Below are 14,963 nucleotides of genomic sequence, written 5' to 3' on the forward strand. Positions count from 1 at the left end.
CTCCTCGCCCCTCCGCCGGTGATGGAGTCAGTGGAGAGGAGCGCGGACGAAGCTACTCCTCAGTCCTCACTGCTATAGCGTGAGGTGGAGGCACGCAGTGACGGCGCTTGCTGGTTCCTGCTCGCCGCGACGGCAGCGAGAAACTTCAACACCCCAACAATACTCGCCGATAGGGGAGAGCGCTGCAACATATTGATTCTCCCCTACATAAAGGGGAGAGGAGGTGAGTTTTGGACAATTGCCAAAAAAATTTTGGTATTGGGGAAGGGATTGGTAGTATGTTAGAGGTCTCTCTCATCTCCAAAATCTCCTAAATAGTAGTTTTTTTAATTAGGGGTGGATATGAGCAATCTGCTGGAGATGCTCTTGAACCTCTTGTAGCATGGATGGCAGCACAACAGGAGCACAGGTGCCGTCATTGCCAAGCGGCAGCGCGCACGAGAGGAGACCGGGCTGCTGTTGCGCGTGAGAAGACCTGGGCTTGACGCGCTCCAACTTCTTGGTACCAACAGGGTCAAGTATACAATTCCTCGAAGAAAAAATAGAACACTATGGAAAATTTATACCGTTCGCACGCTAAGTTCTGAATAAGTGAGTGATACATGCAGGAAAACTACCCTCGTAATCCGAACCACATCAAATCAAAAAGGTTTCCAATCAATGAAGACCTTGCACTATTCTACCGAACTCGCCAAGGTTTACAGTCATATTCCAGATTAAAACAACGGTTGAATTACACCTAATATATTATTAAGCAAAAAAAATGATGAGCAGGTTCACATGGAGAACTACAGCACTGCTATCAGGAACTCCAGGAAGCTACAATTGATCATTATATTTTGGCACCAAGAAAATGAAACCAGCAAATGGTTCTCCCAGAGTAATACACATAATGTAGCATGCTTTTAACTTGATTACTGAGAAGCAACAGTAGAAATTCATTCTATAAAAGAAATGAAAACTAGGCAAGATCTGGCCATCATCATAGTACAATATGGTGCAGCACACACTCTGCTAAATGCATTGAACGCAACAGCTACTGCTAATAAATCAACCAATACAACCCAATATACCGATGGCAGTCTGAAACAGCTCAGACAACTAAATCCTTCAACTATCTACTTCAGAAACCTCCGAACCAGCAGTGTAACTATGAAGAATGTTAAAACTAAAGCCAGCACTTCTCTCATCGCCCTAGCAAAGAATTGGGCCTTCGACACAAGGGCTCCAGAAGTTTAATGTCGAAGCAAGACATTATGCGGCTAACTGAGATGCACTACAAATCCGACATCTCATCCTGCAATTCATTTGGGGCGATGAGTCCAGGAATGGAAAGCATACGTTGGCGTTCCTTTTCCCTCTGTACAGCAGCCTCTTCAGCATATAGGTCTTTGTTATCCTGGCACCACATGGCAACCAGAAGAAAGTCAACAGAGGATTAAAATTTTACACTGACCTGACTGTGCAATTCATTGATATAAGCATGTAGGGGTACATATACTTCACAGCACATAATATGGTCAAAGATCTTTCATTCCAGAATGGGCAAATTGAAATACATTTATTCTAGATGACACATAGGCATTTGTGACATTACCTGAGCAGAGAACTCCTTCGATTGAACGAGGAAATCCCTTATATGGTTCTTGAAGTTTGGAGCATCAGTTTTTGAATTAAAAAGTCCATCAACAAACTTAGCTACCTGTAGGAAATATGGATTTCAAATTACCTGCTGATTGAACTAAGAATGCATGTAAGCAAGAAATAAAAATACCTCAACAGGCGTCATGTTAGGAAATGATGAGCTGAGGAGTTTGATAGTATAGTCACGGACAAACATTGCATTATTTGTGTATTGAGAAGGAACCATTGTGGCATCCCAGAGAGGCTCCGTTAGACCATCGACCTAACATGCCAGCAGAGAAACTAACCTAAGACACACACACAATCATTAGAGAATAGAACACCAGATAAATGTATACATACCACGTAGAACAAATGTTGTAGGACAGAAACGTGAAGCTTGAAACCAGGTTTGTGGAAGGTATCTGTGAGAACTGCAAATATCTCTTGCTCGATATTTAAGAAGTATGTTTTGTAGAACTGATTTTGGAACCCTGAAGCCTGCGAGGATATGGCATCACTCAGATTAGCTTCAGTGTAACCACGGAGTTTTAATCAAGGATAGAGCAAAAAATGCACCTCAAAGTTCTTTAAAATTTCCAATAACAGGCTTAGGCCAGTCTCAGCAATATTTCTCTCTGTATGTCGAAATGCCCAGCTTATGGAATCCATTACAAGCTTCAGTTGCTGAAACAGACAAATGAAATAATCAGGGAAACACAGTCAACAAGTGATCTGCAAGCACAATAAGCATATGTGATATGATGCTATTGTAATTTACAGGACTTCTAAAAGATGAGATACCAAGTTCATATTTACCTGACTTGAGAGCTGAATAAACGCTTGGAAACAATGTGTACCAATTGCACGAAGCAAGGAGAAGAATTTAAGGCGATGTTCAGGATAGTCTTCAAAGTTTTTGGTGATCATCTGGTATAAAGTATAAGAAATATATCTTGGTAATAAATCAAAATTATTATTTATCAGTACATGAAACACATTATTATTAACTATACCTCAAGAGTGCACTGGAAAACAGCCTCAAAGATGCGAGGTACTTCCTCAAGCATCTCACCTTTGTACCTACATAAAAAAAAAGGAGGCATTTACTTACCAATAACAACAAAGCCCTTTAGTACCAAGCTAAGGGTAGAACCAATGCCATTTTTTCAAATAAAAACCCAGCAGAAAGTACATCTAAATTAAAAAAAATCACGAACCAAAATGGATGAACAAAAGAAATGATAGACTTACTTGTTTATAATTGTCGCAAATAATGATAAAACTTCAGATTCTCTTGCATCAGGCACATTTCTAGCATAATCACCTAGAACAGGATCCATCATTGGAGGAACAAACTGTTTCCCTAAGTGTGGTAAATCTTCAGCCTTGTCCAGAAAAGTCTCGATCAATTTCAGTGTCTCCCTTTTTACTGATCTGTTAATTACAAATTAATTAAGCAAAAATACACACAATGAAGAGGTGCAGCGATTAATAATGCATACCTCAGAAGTTTTACAAATGATGTTTTTGAAGCAAAAGGCCCTCCTTCACAAATAGTGTTTGACACCAGCTCGCTGTACATTCTGTGTAACAGGCAAGGAAGTATATTAGTAGCTGAGGCATTACCTCTGTAGTACATTCGCAGGTGATACACATGATATGAAGAAAGCAACACTACCAGAAAATGTGCAACACTACCAAAGAAACCATATTTTGGACCAACTGAACTCTAGAATACAAGCATACATGGACCAGTTATGTTTAAGAAAATAAAGGCATAACAATAACTTTGGTAAACTGCAAATAAGATACCTGTACACTGTCAGCATGTCCAGGAAGATTACTGAAATTTGTGGGAAAAAATACGGTCCAAGTGAGCATGCAACACTTGTGTTCGTCTGCAAGCACCAAAAACCATTATCCTTGATAAGGACCGAAAAAAATAAATTTGGAGAAAAACGGTAGTGCTAAACAGAAAGTTGCCTGAGCAAATTTAAATGGGACTAGAGCATGCTTCTCTTAAAGTGGTTGATGGTTGATACAATCATCTAAAATATAATAGATGAAGGAAGTATTGCAAGAATGGAGAAAAGTAGCAATATGTCACTACAGTATGCTTCTGACAAAACGATTTATGGAAGCATATTTTAAGATTGGACCAAAGAAAATTACGAATTGAGCATCAAGTTTAATGAGGAACTGTCTCAACATCAGGTGCCAGGCACTATGCGGCAACAAGAAGACACTGATTAGGCAGGTGCCTTTTAGAACAGCAGACAAACAATAGAAACTGACTTGTCAGATTCAGAAGTGAATTTTATTACCTGTAAGATGTTTAGAACAGATCTGATAACATCTTGGTTTTTCAGTATATCAGCGCTTCGCCCTGCCTCCCCAATTATTTCAGCCCATTTCTGCAAAGATTAGAATACAACAATGTTGCAACTTACAACTAGAATACTGGGTAAGAATCATAGCAAAATTGGATGTTGAAAGATAGAGGGTGGAACCTGATTGGGAAGGCTCATCAATCTCTTGAGATACTCCTCCCTCTTTGTATTGTCAGATTCAGCCTGAATCATCTGACCGACCTGAATAAAGATAATGAAAATATAAGATATATGCTTCATTAACCTATAGAAAAACTGTTAATTTCAACAGCATACCGATTCATAGAATGTGTGGATCTGATGAGGCTCAAGATCCGCTATTGTGGTAGGAAGGTTGGACAACAGCACAGAAACAAATGGCTCGCTTTCACCCACCTGTACAACCATGGATAAACATGAAACTAGATGTTAACAGCCACACATTACCTTGATGAGGCGTATTGTTAAAGATGTCGTAAGGTACAACATCAGTCCAGATGTTGTAGACACCTTTGTTAGCCACAACTACTCACATGCGAGGACCACAGCTCCCACAACTCAGGTGACTAAGGAGATAATCCTTCATCTTAATTCGTTAAGAACATTACCTTCAGGTTGTTTGCTAAGATTAATCTATCATAGATCAGGTCTATTACTCAGTTTGTTAGGGCCAATCTGCTTAAAGGAGTGTGCAGTGCTTATATAAGGTATAAAAGAAATAAAAGAAAAGCATCTCATCAAATCTGCCAATCAGAGCCCCAGTACCCCTCGCTGGACAGGTTAAGCCCAGTTTAGGGCAATTGTGCAGTCACCCCTAAACCATGAGCCCCCAGTTCATACCCCTAGATCTTACTGACACTAGAATAGTACAAAATAGAACCCAGCACCCTGTAGAAGCTGGCATTACCTGAAGTGTCACAAACTTGCGCTTGCACTTCTGAACTATTTTCAGAAAAGTGTCACATGCCATATCCTGCAAACAAAACAAGCATTAGGTTCTAGTTTACTTTGAATGTCCTCTTCACAGAGGCCATTTTTTCCAGAATATACAGCAGTGCTAGATACATGGCAGAATAACATAAACTAACAAACATCCTTGCTAAAACTAGGGGAGGTAATCATCAGGAATATAACATTGAGACGAAAAGCTGCAGAACTAACAGAATATCAGATAAATGCATTTTTCTCTAACAAATAAACAAACAGAATATGTAACCTGAACTCCAGGATGAATCTCATGCATGAATTCAAATAATTTGTTGACCACTGTTTTTAAAAACTTCCAGTGCGCCCTTAAAAACCTTGGGTATTGTCCCACAACATACCTATTCATGGAAGGAAAAATAGCAACATCCTGATCATTCTGAATCCCAACGAATAAAAGCGTGACAAAATAAAACGAAAGCAATACTTACATAATATTACTTGCGATCACAGCTTTGTTATCTTTCCCTTTTGTAATTTCACAAAGGTTTAACAAATCACGAATAACCAAAACCAAAAACCTGTTTTCCTGCAGCATATTCATCAGGGATATATATAAAGATTTTGTGCAGGAGCTGATGTTAACATTAAAGTACACTATGAACAACAGAGCATTATACATGGGACAAAGTGGCAGGTCCAGGAGTTAGAAACATGGTGCTTAACAATGCGTTGACTGTCCAAGATGGCAGACCCTGAATAAGGGTCTGATCAATTGGACAAGGGCTGAACAATAGAAGACTACATAGTCGTCAGTTGGCACAAAACTGAAGTGTTTACTGACTGTTGATGCAAACTCAGCAAACCTGACGTGTTAAAGACTCGGTTATTTTAAAGAACAGACTATATTTCTTTAAATGGCTCTAGTATAATCAAGTTATCCACCTTGTGTTTGGCTCACGAATGGGAATATGGATGAGTAGATCTATGAGCACAAATGGCATACTACCAATATAAATATGAGGAGCAAGGTCATGCTACAAAAATCATGAATGTCCTCACTGCCTCAGGACGGACCAACTCATTCTTATATCTGTAGAGAGTTCAATGTGCAACCAAGGAAGAGAGATTGGGAACTTAGCTGCAAATCCTAATAATTAAGATGTTGTGACAAGTCAATAGAAAAAAGGATTATACTCATTGTGTTTGGGATTTTTAAATTGATGGAATGCTGGTCAGGAAGCCACAGATGGAAAGGTACAGTCAACGAACCTGCTCCTCCACCATAGAACCAGAAATCGATCCAATAGCCCAACATAGAGTATTTAAGTTATTCCAGCTCCAGTCTTCTCCATTAAGTTGCTTGCTCAATTTCTTTAACATCTGTAAGTCAAACAAATGGAGAATTATATCAATTACAATTATACAAAAAAAACATCTTGGAATCTAACAAAAATTTCTTAATACTCTAAGAAGATAAAGTACAGCTTCTACATCACCAGATAATAACTAACAGCTTTACATCCTTTTTTTCTATTTCCAAGGTCCCAATTGGAAAGCAGGATGAAAAAGACCAAAGTAGAAAAGAAAAGGCACATGAATATGATAGAAATCCAGGTTAAAACAAAGAAAAGTTGAAGGGGATGGTGTCTGAAGTGAAAGGGCACAGGATACATTGTTGCAATCATATGCAAGCAAGATACAGAATAAGGTCAGAGTGGATGATTAGATGCCTGTGTAGCTCTGAAATCAAAGTAATCTACTATCCTATGAATTTGTTAGATCGTTTCTCTGTTCAAGAAAAGCCCCAATATTGCTCATGATTTGACTATGCATTTTCCTTGAGAATCATTTGTTCCAAACAGGTTCCATTGCTTGTTTGTGTACATTTTACCCTAAACCTAATCCGGTATCAAATGGAAACAGCATAAAGAACAGAGTTTATACACATCCTGGATAAAGTTGAATTAGGATTCATGGAATTAAAAGATAACAAAGTCCCTTAGAGAGACATACCTGCTGCTCTGTATCTTCGTGATCAAGATGTGACAAGTATATCAGTGTTTCCCTCATGATCTAGAATAAAACAGCAAACGACAGTAGGAAGTTAATAAAAGGTCCTTATGATATCCTGCACGAATTGCCAACTAATCCTTTTGCTAACCTTATACTGAACAAGGACATCATTATCTTTCAATGTTTCCCGTACAATATTCCCATTCTCATCTTCAACAATCAAAACCTCCTCTGGCTTCGCCATCCGACAGATCATTAATGTTCGTAACTTTGAAAGTGGACCTGCATAAAGTTGCCTCCTTCGCTGAACAGCTATGAGAGTACCATCATCAGTTCCAGGAATCCGCTGAGCCTGAAGTTTGTGCATGTGCTAAATGATTAGAAATGAAGTAAACAGAATTTAACGACAGGAAAGAACAGTAATGCACAAATCACACAAAGATATTGTTTGTATCAAAGCAACTGATTAAAAAAAGGGAAAACACATCATTTACAAAAGCTCAGATCCGTAAAGTTGTACTCCAGATCATAATAAAAAATTTCAGAAACTCTGAATACTTCTATAACAGCATCACGATGCAAACTACTTTATCAGTTTCAACAATTTTAAAACTAATGAGGCATGTAAATGGCACGCAAAAGTAAAGCTAGTGAGGTAGTTGATGGCCAAGCATAGTGAGGTCTTGATTCCTTAATCATCCTATGGCCTGGTCGATCTGGAAGCATCGTAATTCATAACAGATGTGTGGCTGATGGTGGTGCTTCAAACATACTGGAGCCTTGTTGCTGGCCAGTGAGGAATTACAGTAGTGGTGTATGAACGGAGCTCAGGGTCTTTCCTTCCTGACTGCCCATGTGCCAGGAGGTAGTTAATGAGGGTCGAGGTCGTTTTCTCAAACAATTATCACAGGCGCGAATGCAATTTAGGTAACTATTGGCTTGTATTTCTAAGGGTTTCTAGCCGTTTTTTTTCTCTTAGTACAAAGATCCTTTAAATGGCAATCACATACATGTCAAATTAGTATTATGATTGTCTTACATCCTTTAAAATGGCAATCACATACATGTCAAATTAGTGTCATGTATGTGCCACACATACTATAAATGGAAAAACATCTATATCTGACATAAGTACGTAACAATTACAATCAGAAACAACTGAGTGTGAAACATAATGCAGTAACAGCTCGGGAAATTTCAAATTTATCTGGTCCAGACATATATCACTAGGCGCTGCTAATAAAAAAGGAATGATCAAATCATATTATCAAGATCTAATCACGTCCCAGAGCAAGAAGACAAGAATTGGCATTTCTTATATAAGTAAATAAGCAGTATTACAAGTAAACAAACCTGAAGTCCCAGCAATCGCTCCACTTGGTTGTAAGTTTCGAATAGTTCTAAAACAAACAGATTCCAATAGTCCAAGCAGACCTGTTTATCAAAAAACCAACATTATAAGGCGACCTTAGGCAATACTTTGTGCACCCCAGAATTTGGTCTAGCTTCATACCTTAAACATCTCTGTGTCATCAACAAATGAAATCTCAATGAGGTAGTCAAGGCCCAGAAGCAATGCATCAAGAGTCGATTCCAGTATACGTATGTGATTCTACATTTATCAAAATGAAAGAGTAATATAATTGAGAGTGGAATGGCTTGTGAGACAATATTTTCTTGGTTATAAAGCAGGCATGAAACTAGCTTGCATTCTAAAGTTGAATAATATACTCCAACTTTTTTTCTCATATAGGGGAATATAACATCAACAGAGTAGATGCACTAACCAGAGCGTCTAAATTGATTTTAACAACAAAGTTAAAAGGTATATTACTAGACTAATTTGCTTGAATCAGAATTAAGTGGCCATTACCTTGAAGAAGGATGTCAAGAAAAGCGCAAGATTCTGGATAAATGCCTGTTCAGAGAAATAAGTATGTATTAGTGCATTAAATGGGAGCAACATGCTCATTATGCAGAACTGGACTCAGTGACCCTTTAAGGCCCATCAGAAGTTAATTATAACACAACAGATAGCATTATTGGTGAATATTCCCATTAGAATATCATAACTAAAAGCTATGACTGTAATCATGTTACTACGCATCTATAATTGCCCATTATCAGAAACGTTGGTAATCTGACAATCTCATTATCATAACGAAATGCCTTCACTATCAAATTTCAATCCTAACAAAATTATTATATCCGTATTCTTTATTGAAACGTCCAATCTTGAAATTACTTATATTACACATGTATGTTGAATAACCATACAATTTAAAATAAGATACTAAATGAATTGAACATTTTGAATTTTGATTGGTCAAAACTGAGCTCAAGCTTAAAAAAAACTCCCAGTTTAAAATTGGAAAATTGCAATTAAGATAAGTATGAATAGTTCCGAAGAGGACACAAGAAAAAAAAACTGCTACTTTAATTCTGGATAAACTATACCTGTTCTTCATTAGAACCATTGCCATATCCATCTGAAATTGTTCCAGAAGGAAGTATTACCTGCTCAGCCAGAAAAAACAAGGACTGAACAGGAAGCCACCAAACAGAGGAAAGTGCACATAGTTCTTGACATTATTAAATATACCTTCAACTGCAACATAAAGACTGTGTACATCTGAACATACTGCGTGTCATAGAAATCACCAAAGTGAAGAGCAGCAACCTGAAATAGCTTAAAAGATCAGTAATGACAGCCACCTCTTGAATCCCGATTCAACTCTAAGAACTAAGGCTCAATAGTTATCAAATCCAAATAAACTGTCAACTGCTCCCTCCGTCCCAAATTACAAGTTGTTTAGTTTTATCCCAAGTCAAACTTATTTCACTTAGACCAAGTTCATTGAAAAAAGCACAAATATCTACTACAGCAAACTAGTTTCATTAGATAGACCATGAGATATATTTTGATAGTGCATTCATTTGACACTATGGACGCTAATATATTTTTCTATAAACTTGGTCAAAGTTAGATTAGTTTGACTTAGGACAAAATTAAAACAACTTATAATTTTGGACAAAGGGAGTAGTTGCTATACTGGAATAACACATTAGAAATGACAAGAAAATGGCACTTTTTTTACCTCTGTTAGGCATTGAAGAGTAAGATTCCGGTAAGCAGCAATGGGGAAAAACTTCAAAAGTGTCTCCAGCTAAAGAATTAGATGAAAAGGTTTAGTTCGAGCAGATGCAACTTTACATAAGACCATTCAGATCATAAGAACAGACTACAAACCAGCTGTGACTCAAATATGAAGCCAATGGGGATCCATGACAGGAAAGCATGAAGTGTGGCCAATGTGGCACAGATAAGTTCAGGCCTTTGTGACCCAGACAGGACTTGTAAGCAAAGCTCATGAATAAGACGGAATTCACTGTTGAAAAAATATGTCATTGTATTAGTACTCATAGATAAATATTTTTTATAAATATAAAAACTGTATTTGAAGTCACATATAAACAATCCATACAGGTAAAAAAAATGCCATCAAAAGAATACACAATGAATCAAAGAAATGAGCAATCTATCAACTAGAAGCTAAAAGTGCAAAAGGAGATGGAAATCTGTACCTATTTAGCGAACCCTTTAACTCTTTAATCTTTTGCTGTGTCATTTCGCCTCTTGAGAAATCAAAAATTTCTTCACTTAGGAGCTGCATATTTGATGTTCAGTGAGACAACCAAATATGGTAACACAAATATGTAAGACATACTGATCAAGCATAGCAACTAGCCTTTAATATTGCCATACAATTCTCGCATATTGTTGGACTAGTCGCTGCTGCTGCAATAAGGTCAGGAATGAAGGTCGTCCACCTGGCAGGCCACTCACGCTTTAAAACCTATTATAGTGCAGTAAGGCTAAGTAAGAAACAGATATCTACGGTACTGTGAAAAACAAAATCCATATTAGTCATAGTAGCATAAACCATTATAGTTCTTGCAAAGACATGCATACTTACACAAAAGAAAACGCCTGCTCTATAATAGAATCAAAACAGTTTGGCCTACCTGCACCAGGATAATGTTGAGCTTATTTACATAAAGCCTCTCTTGTCGAAAGGAAACCTCGTTTCCTGAGAGCTAGTGGAAAGCAAAAACAGGGGTGGAAATGAAGTCAGATAGAATCAGTTTACAAACCGCAAAAGATGACATCAGGTTGATAAGTTGATCATTACCTGAACAATGACATCAGATATGTAATTCTTTATTCCATCACGCTGTTCAACTGGCAAAATGTTCCATTTGTATTTGATAACATTTTCAAGTACCTAAAAATATAGGATTAGAATAAGACATAAATTAAAGTTCATAGGCAAGGAAAGTAACAGCTGTACTGAATGAGGTTTTTATTTTCATAGTAAATTAAAGAATATCCCATTTACAGGCTTACAGCACGAAGGTATAAGTTGGCATGCAATCTTCACACTGAACAAAGAGCATAAATAAAACATAAGTATGGACACTATGTACCCACGACTCAGCAGTGTGATCATGCATAAGTTTTATATGACAGTAACAATTCCTGATGACACAAATGTGCATGAACTCCTAATATACATCATTACTTCGAGGTGTCTAAGAAAATTTCACAACAAACAGCCATGACTATTTGCACTGTATTTGGTTTGAGGAATGGACCATCCAATCCTAGCTCCAAACTAACCAACTGGTTTGGTTTGAGAAATGGGATGTATTGGTCCATCACCACACCATCCTTCAAAAGTACATGACCAGTTGGCATAGTGCCCATCCACTAAACTCATGGGGTGATCCCATAATGGGGCGATCGCCATAAGTGATTGCAGTATTGCTAAGTCCCTGCTCAGCTTCAAGGTATTTAATGTTTACAGAGTCACATACAAAAACATATCTTTGAAACAAAACTTACTTGGAGAGCAAAGAACTTGGTATTCAAATTTTGAGAGTTCTGTAGAATGTGAACCACTTGTAGCCACATATCTGGATTATTCTGCAGCTCCCGCAAGATTTGATCTGCAGCATGCCTCTGAAACACAGCAGCAGTACATAAGAAAAATGGCCAAGGTTACCTCACATAGGAAAAAGGTAGGAGCTTGTCAAACACTTGACAGTAAAATGAATTGTATTAATGCCCAAAGAAATAAACATTCCTATAGTTTGGCTTTTATTGCTTTTGCCAGTTGCAAAGCATGCATATAAACAGTTTCATCTAACAGTAATATTAGATTTAGACACTGATGCAGTAATACAAGCAACATGCAGCAACTAATTCAGGCTGAACTAAAATTTGTATCATTGCAACATAGAACACGTGTCATAGCACATCTGCTGCAACAACCAAAGTGATGCTTGAAGAACACAAGAAGTTGCTAGGAATTAATTAACATGGCTGTTGCTGATAGGTTACACAAAAGTCAGTTTAGATTTAACTGATAATGGGAAAGCCAAAAGCAGAAATCATACATTTTTCCACTGCTAAATATAGACCGTTGATTGGTGATACAGCTGTATGCACCCCTATACAACTACAGCATATAAGCTTCGATACATAGAATGCATACGTTACATTAGAATGCTGTGTTGGGCTATATTTACAGTTTATTTATTTCACCATGTTTTTATTTGAACCATTGGTTATTCAGTTCGTAGTTCAATCTTTGAATACAAATGTTGTTTTGTAATATGATTGGTGGTCAATATTTTGCAATTATGCAATTGAAGTGTTAGACATGTAAATTGCACAGGATCCGTTACTTGATTCAGGAGCACTTTGTAGACTTCAATGCAACCAATCAAGGTAATCATCATTTCAGAACCACACTCGCAAACCTATCGACCTGATCAAAGCAGATGTGTGGACACAGATTCCGCTGCGACGCGATCACCACCAAACACGGGCCAACGAACCATCCCCTCACAGCCCAAAACCCTATACCGCACGCTCCCAGCGATCGGCCGCCGGAGGCCGGACACCCCAGCCCCAAAACAACCTCCCGGGGCACGGGACCCGTGACATCAGCAGCATTGAACGGGTTCAGGGGGGCGCGCGGTTACCTCCTCGCTGGAGCCCGTGCCGTAGAACGCCGCGACGGTGGCGTCGAGCAGCGGCACGTCGATGGGCCGGCTCAGATCCCGCAGCTTCTCCGCCGCCATGGCGCCCGCGGCGGTGCGCTCGGGGCGAGACGCTTCTGGAAGCGAGCGGGGGGCGGACTCGTGAGGCCCGAGAAGGTCGGAGAAGGTTCCGAGGCGGGGGAGCGGCGGGGCGAGGCGGCCGAAGAGGGGATTCCGGGTGGGGGCGGACGGATTCGTGCAAGGGATTTTGAATTGTTTCGCCGCAGCCGCGGGGTTTAAGCAGAGGAGCGGGGGAGGGGGAAGGCAAGCCTTGCGGTGAAAGGTTGCTGGGGATTCACGCGAACTTGGGGAAACTTGCGTCCCTGCACTTCGAAGATAATCTAATTATGTATGGAGCCAATTGTGGACGGGTACCTGGGATGGAGAGAGCAACGAGGGTGATTTTGTAATTGCTGCAGGGGCCTGGATGGAACTTGGGACTTGGAAGGCCGGGGTCTCCGGTCCGTGCTGGACGGGACGCAACTGTGGGTCGTCGCGGCAGTTTGAACTTTTGGAAAAGGTTTCACGGCCGACCACATTTCACGACTTTTGTGGCTTTTTTTTCCTTTTTTTGATTTGAGGAGACTTTGTGGCTCTTTGTGTGTTTCATTCTATTTTTTTCTTATTAGTTTACATTGTCTATTGAAATCTTCTCACTACTAATCTGCTTGTATTTGCGCAACTAATGCTACGGCTCGATAATTCTCACTCCTAATCCAATATAGTAGGAGAGCAAATGAGGAACTTGAAAGTATACGTTACAATATCATCATCGTAGACCAAATAAGTATATCATTAGCGAATAGGTTGGTAACCGCCAACGACGTTAATGCTAATGATGACGCATGGCAAAAGGAAGCAATAGAGAGCAAATCTAGTGGAGATGAGACATGGAAAAAGGTCAGCTAGAGAAAAGGTGATAAATGGCAATACGAAGTGCCACTTTAAGCTCGGATCATGATAAGTTGCTTTTCGACATCACTATCCATACTGTCTCAACATGTTGCTCCAGTGATTCCAGGTAGCGACAAGTGTTTCCCGATTAAGGGAAGACGAGCAGCGTTTGATAGGTACTTTGATAGGTACTTCAAAGAGGCTCGTTTAGTTGGCAAGCTCATAACTTTTAATCATTGCGATCGTGTGGCACTTGTCACTAATCGTTGTATTTATATGTGTGCGTGTATGTATATTTTTTATACTCGGACTGGCTCGTTCTTTAATATAACTGACGGTTCTTCAGTGTGTTCATTTCAAAAAAGAAAAAAGAAAAGGAGGCTCATGAATTGGTTAGCATAGAATGTCACGCAAGAAAAGCAATGCTAGTTTAAACCTATGGTGATAAAGGATAGGTGATGGTGGCATGACAACTTTTCCTTTTTTGAGACAATTGTGTTCAAGCCAGTGAAGTGCTGACTTTTTTTTTATTGCATTTGAAACCTTACATTATTTTCCTATTTTTCTGGCAATGTTGGGTTTATGTTTTGGGCTTTGCATTTATGGAGTCCTTGCGTTTGCATTTTAAGGTGTTTAATGTGTTTACATGCATGGGTATTGTTTTTCTAGGCCACAATGTTTTTCTCTTCTCTAGCCAATATCACATTTCTTATAAAATTGGATGAATCTCATATAACTTACTCCTCTTATTCAAATTTATTTAATTCTATTTTTGAATGTAAAAGTTAGTTGAAACCATCCTTTAAATGTAACTATAGAATCTCTTGTGAGAGTGCTAATGGTCAGTATAAAGTGCAATCTTTGCATAAAAAAGATTTGATATCTTCTATGAGGATAACTTGAATTAGCCAGAGTAAATTAGTTTATGGTCCTTTTCAAGCAAAACACGACCAATACTTCGCAATTGCTACATCACAATGCTTAGTTGTTAACTTTGTTTTAACTATGCACAAAACATTCAACAGT

General features: G+C 38.7%; 1 protein-coding gene across 1 annotated transcript; it reads right to left on the reverse strand.

Annotated features, from left to right (window-relative positions):
* Nucleotides 1-884: 884 nt before the first annotated feature.
* Nucleotides 885-13,228, reverse strand: LOC117844650 (protein EXPORTIN 1A). The gene is made up of 32 exons (XM_034725383.2): nt 12,987-13,228; nt 11,842-11,958; nt 11,129-11,221; nt 10,962-11,033; nt 10,685-10,792; nt 10,521-10,603; nt 10,186-10,324; nt 10,034-10,102; nt 9,538-9,615; nt 9,393-9,452; nt 8,809-8,853; nt 8,449-8,547; nt 8,289-8,369; nt 7,084-7,287; nt 6,936-6,995; nt 6,192-6,302; nt 5,411-5,508; nt 5,212-5,320; nt 4,903-4,968; nt 4,293-4,391; nt 4,137-4,217; nt 3,951-4,040; nt 3,439-3,524; nt 3,129-3,209; nt 2,878-3,060; nt 2,640-2,706; nt 2,443-2,553; nt 2,203-2,310; nt 1,987-2,124; nt 1,775-1,906; nt 1,598-1,702; nt 885-1,399 (listed from the first exon to the last, which is right to left on the reverse strand). The coding sequence occupies exons 1-32, from the start codon at nt 13,083-13,085 to the stop codon at nt 1,277-1,279; spliced, it is 3,195 nt and encodes a 1,064-aa protein (XP_034581274.1). The 5' UTR covers nt 13,086-13,228; the 3' UTR covers nt 885-1,276.
* Nucleotides 13,229-14,963: the final 1,735 nt, after the last annotated feature.

The sequence above is a fragment of the Setaria viridis genome, chromosome 2 (genome assembly GCF_005286985.2).
Source record: "Setaria viridis chromosome 2, Setaria_viridis_v4.0, whole genome shotgun sequence".
Taxonomy (NCBI): Eukaryota; Viridiplantae; Streptophyta; class Magnoliopsida; order Poales; family Poaceae; genus Setaria; species Setaria viridis.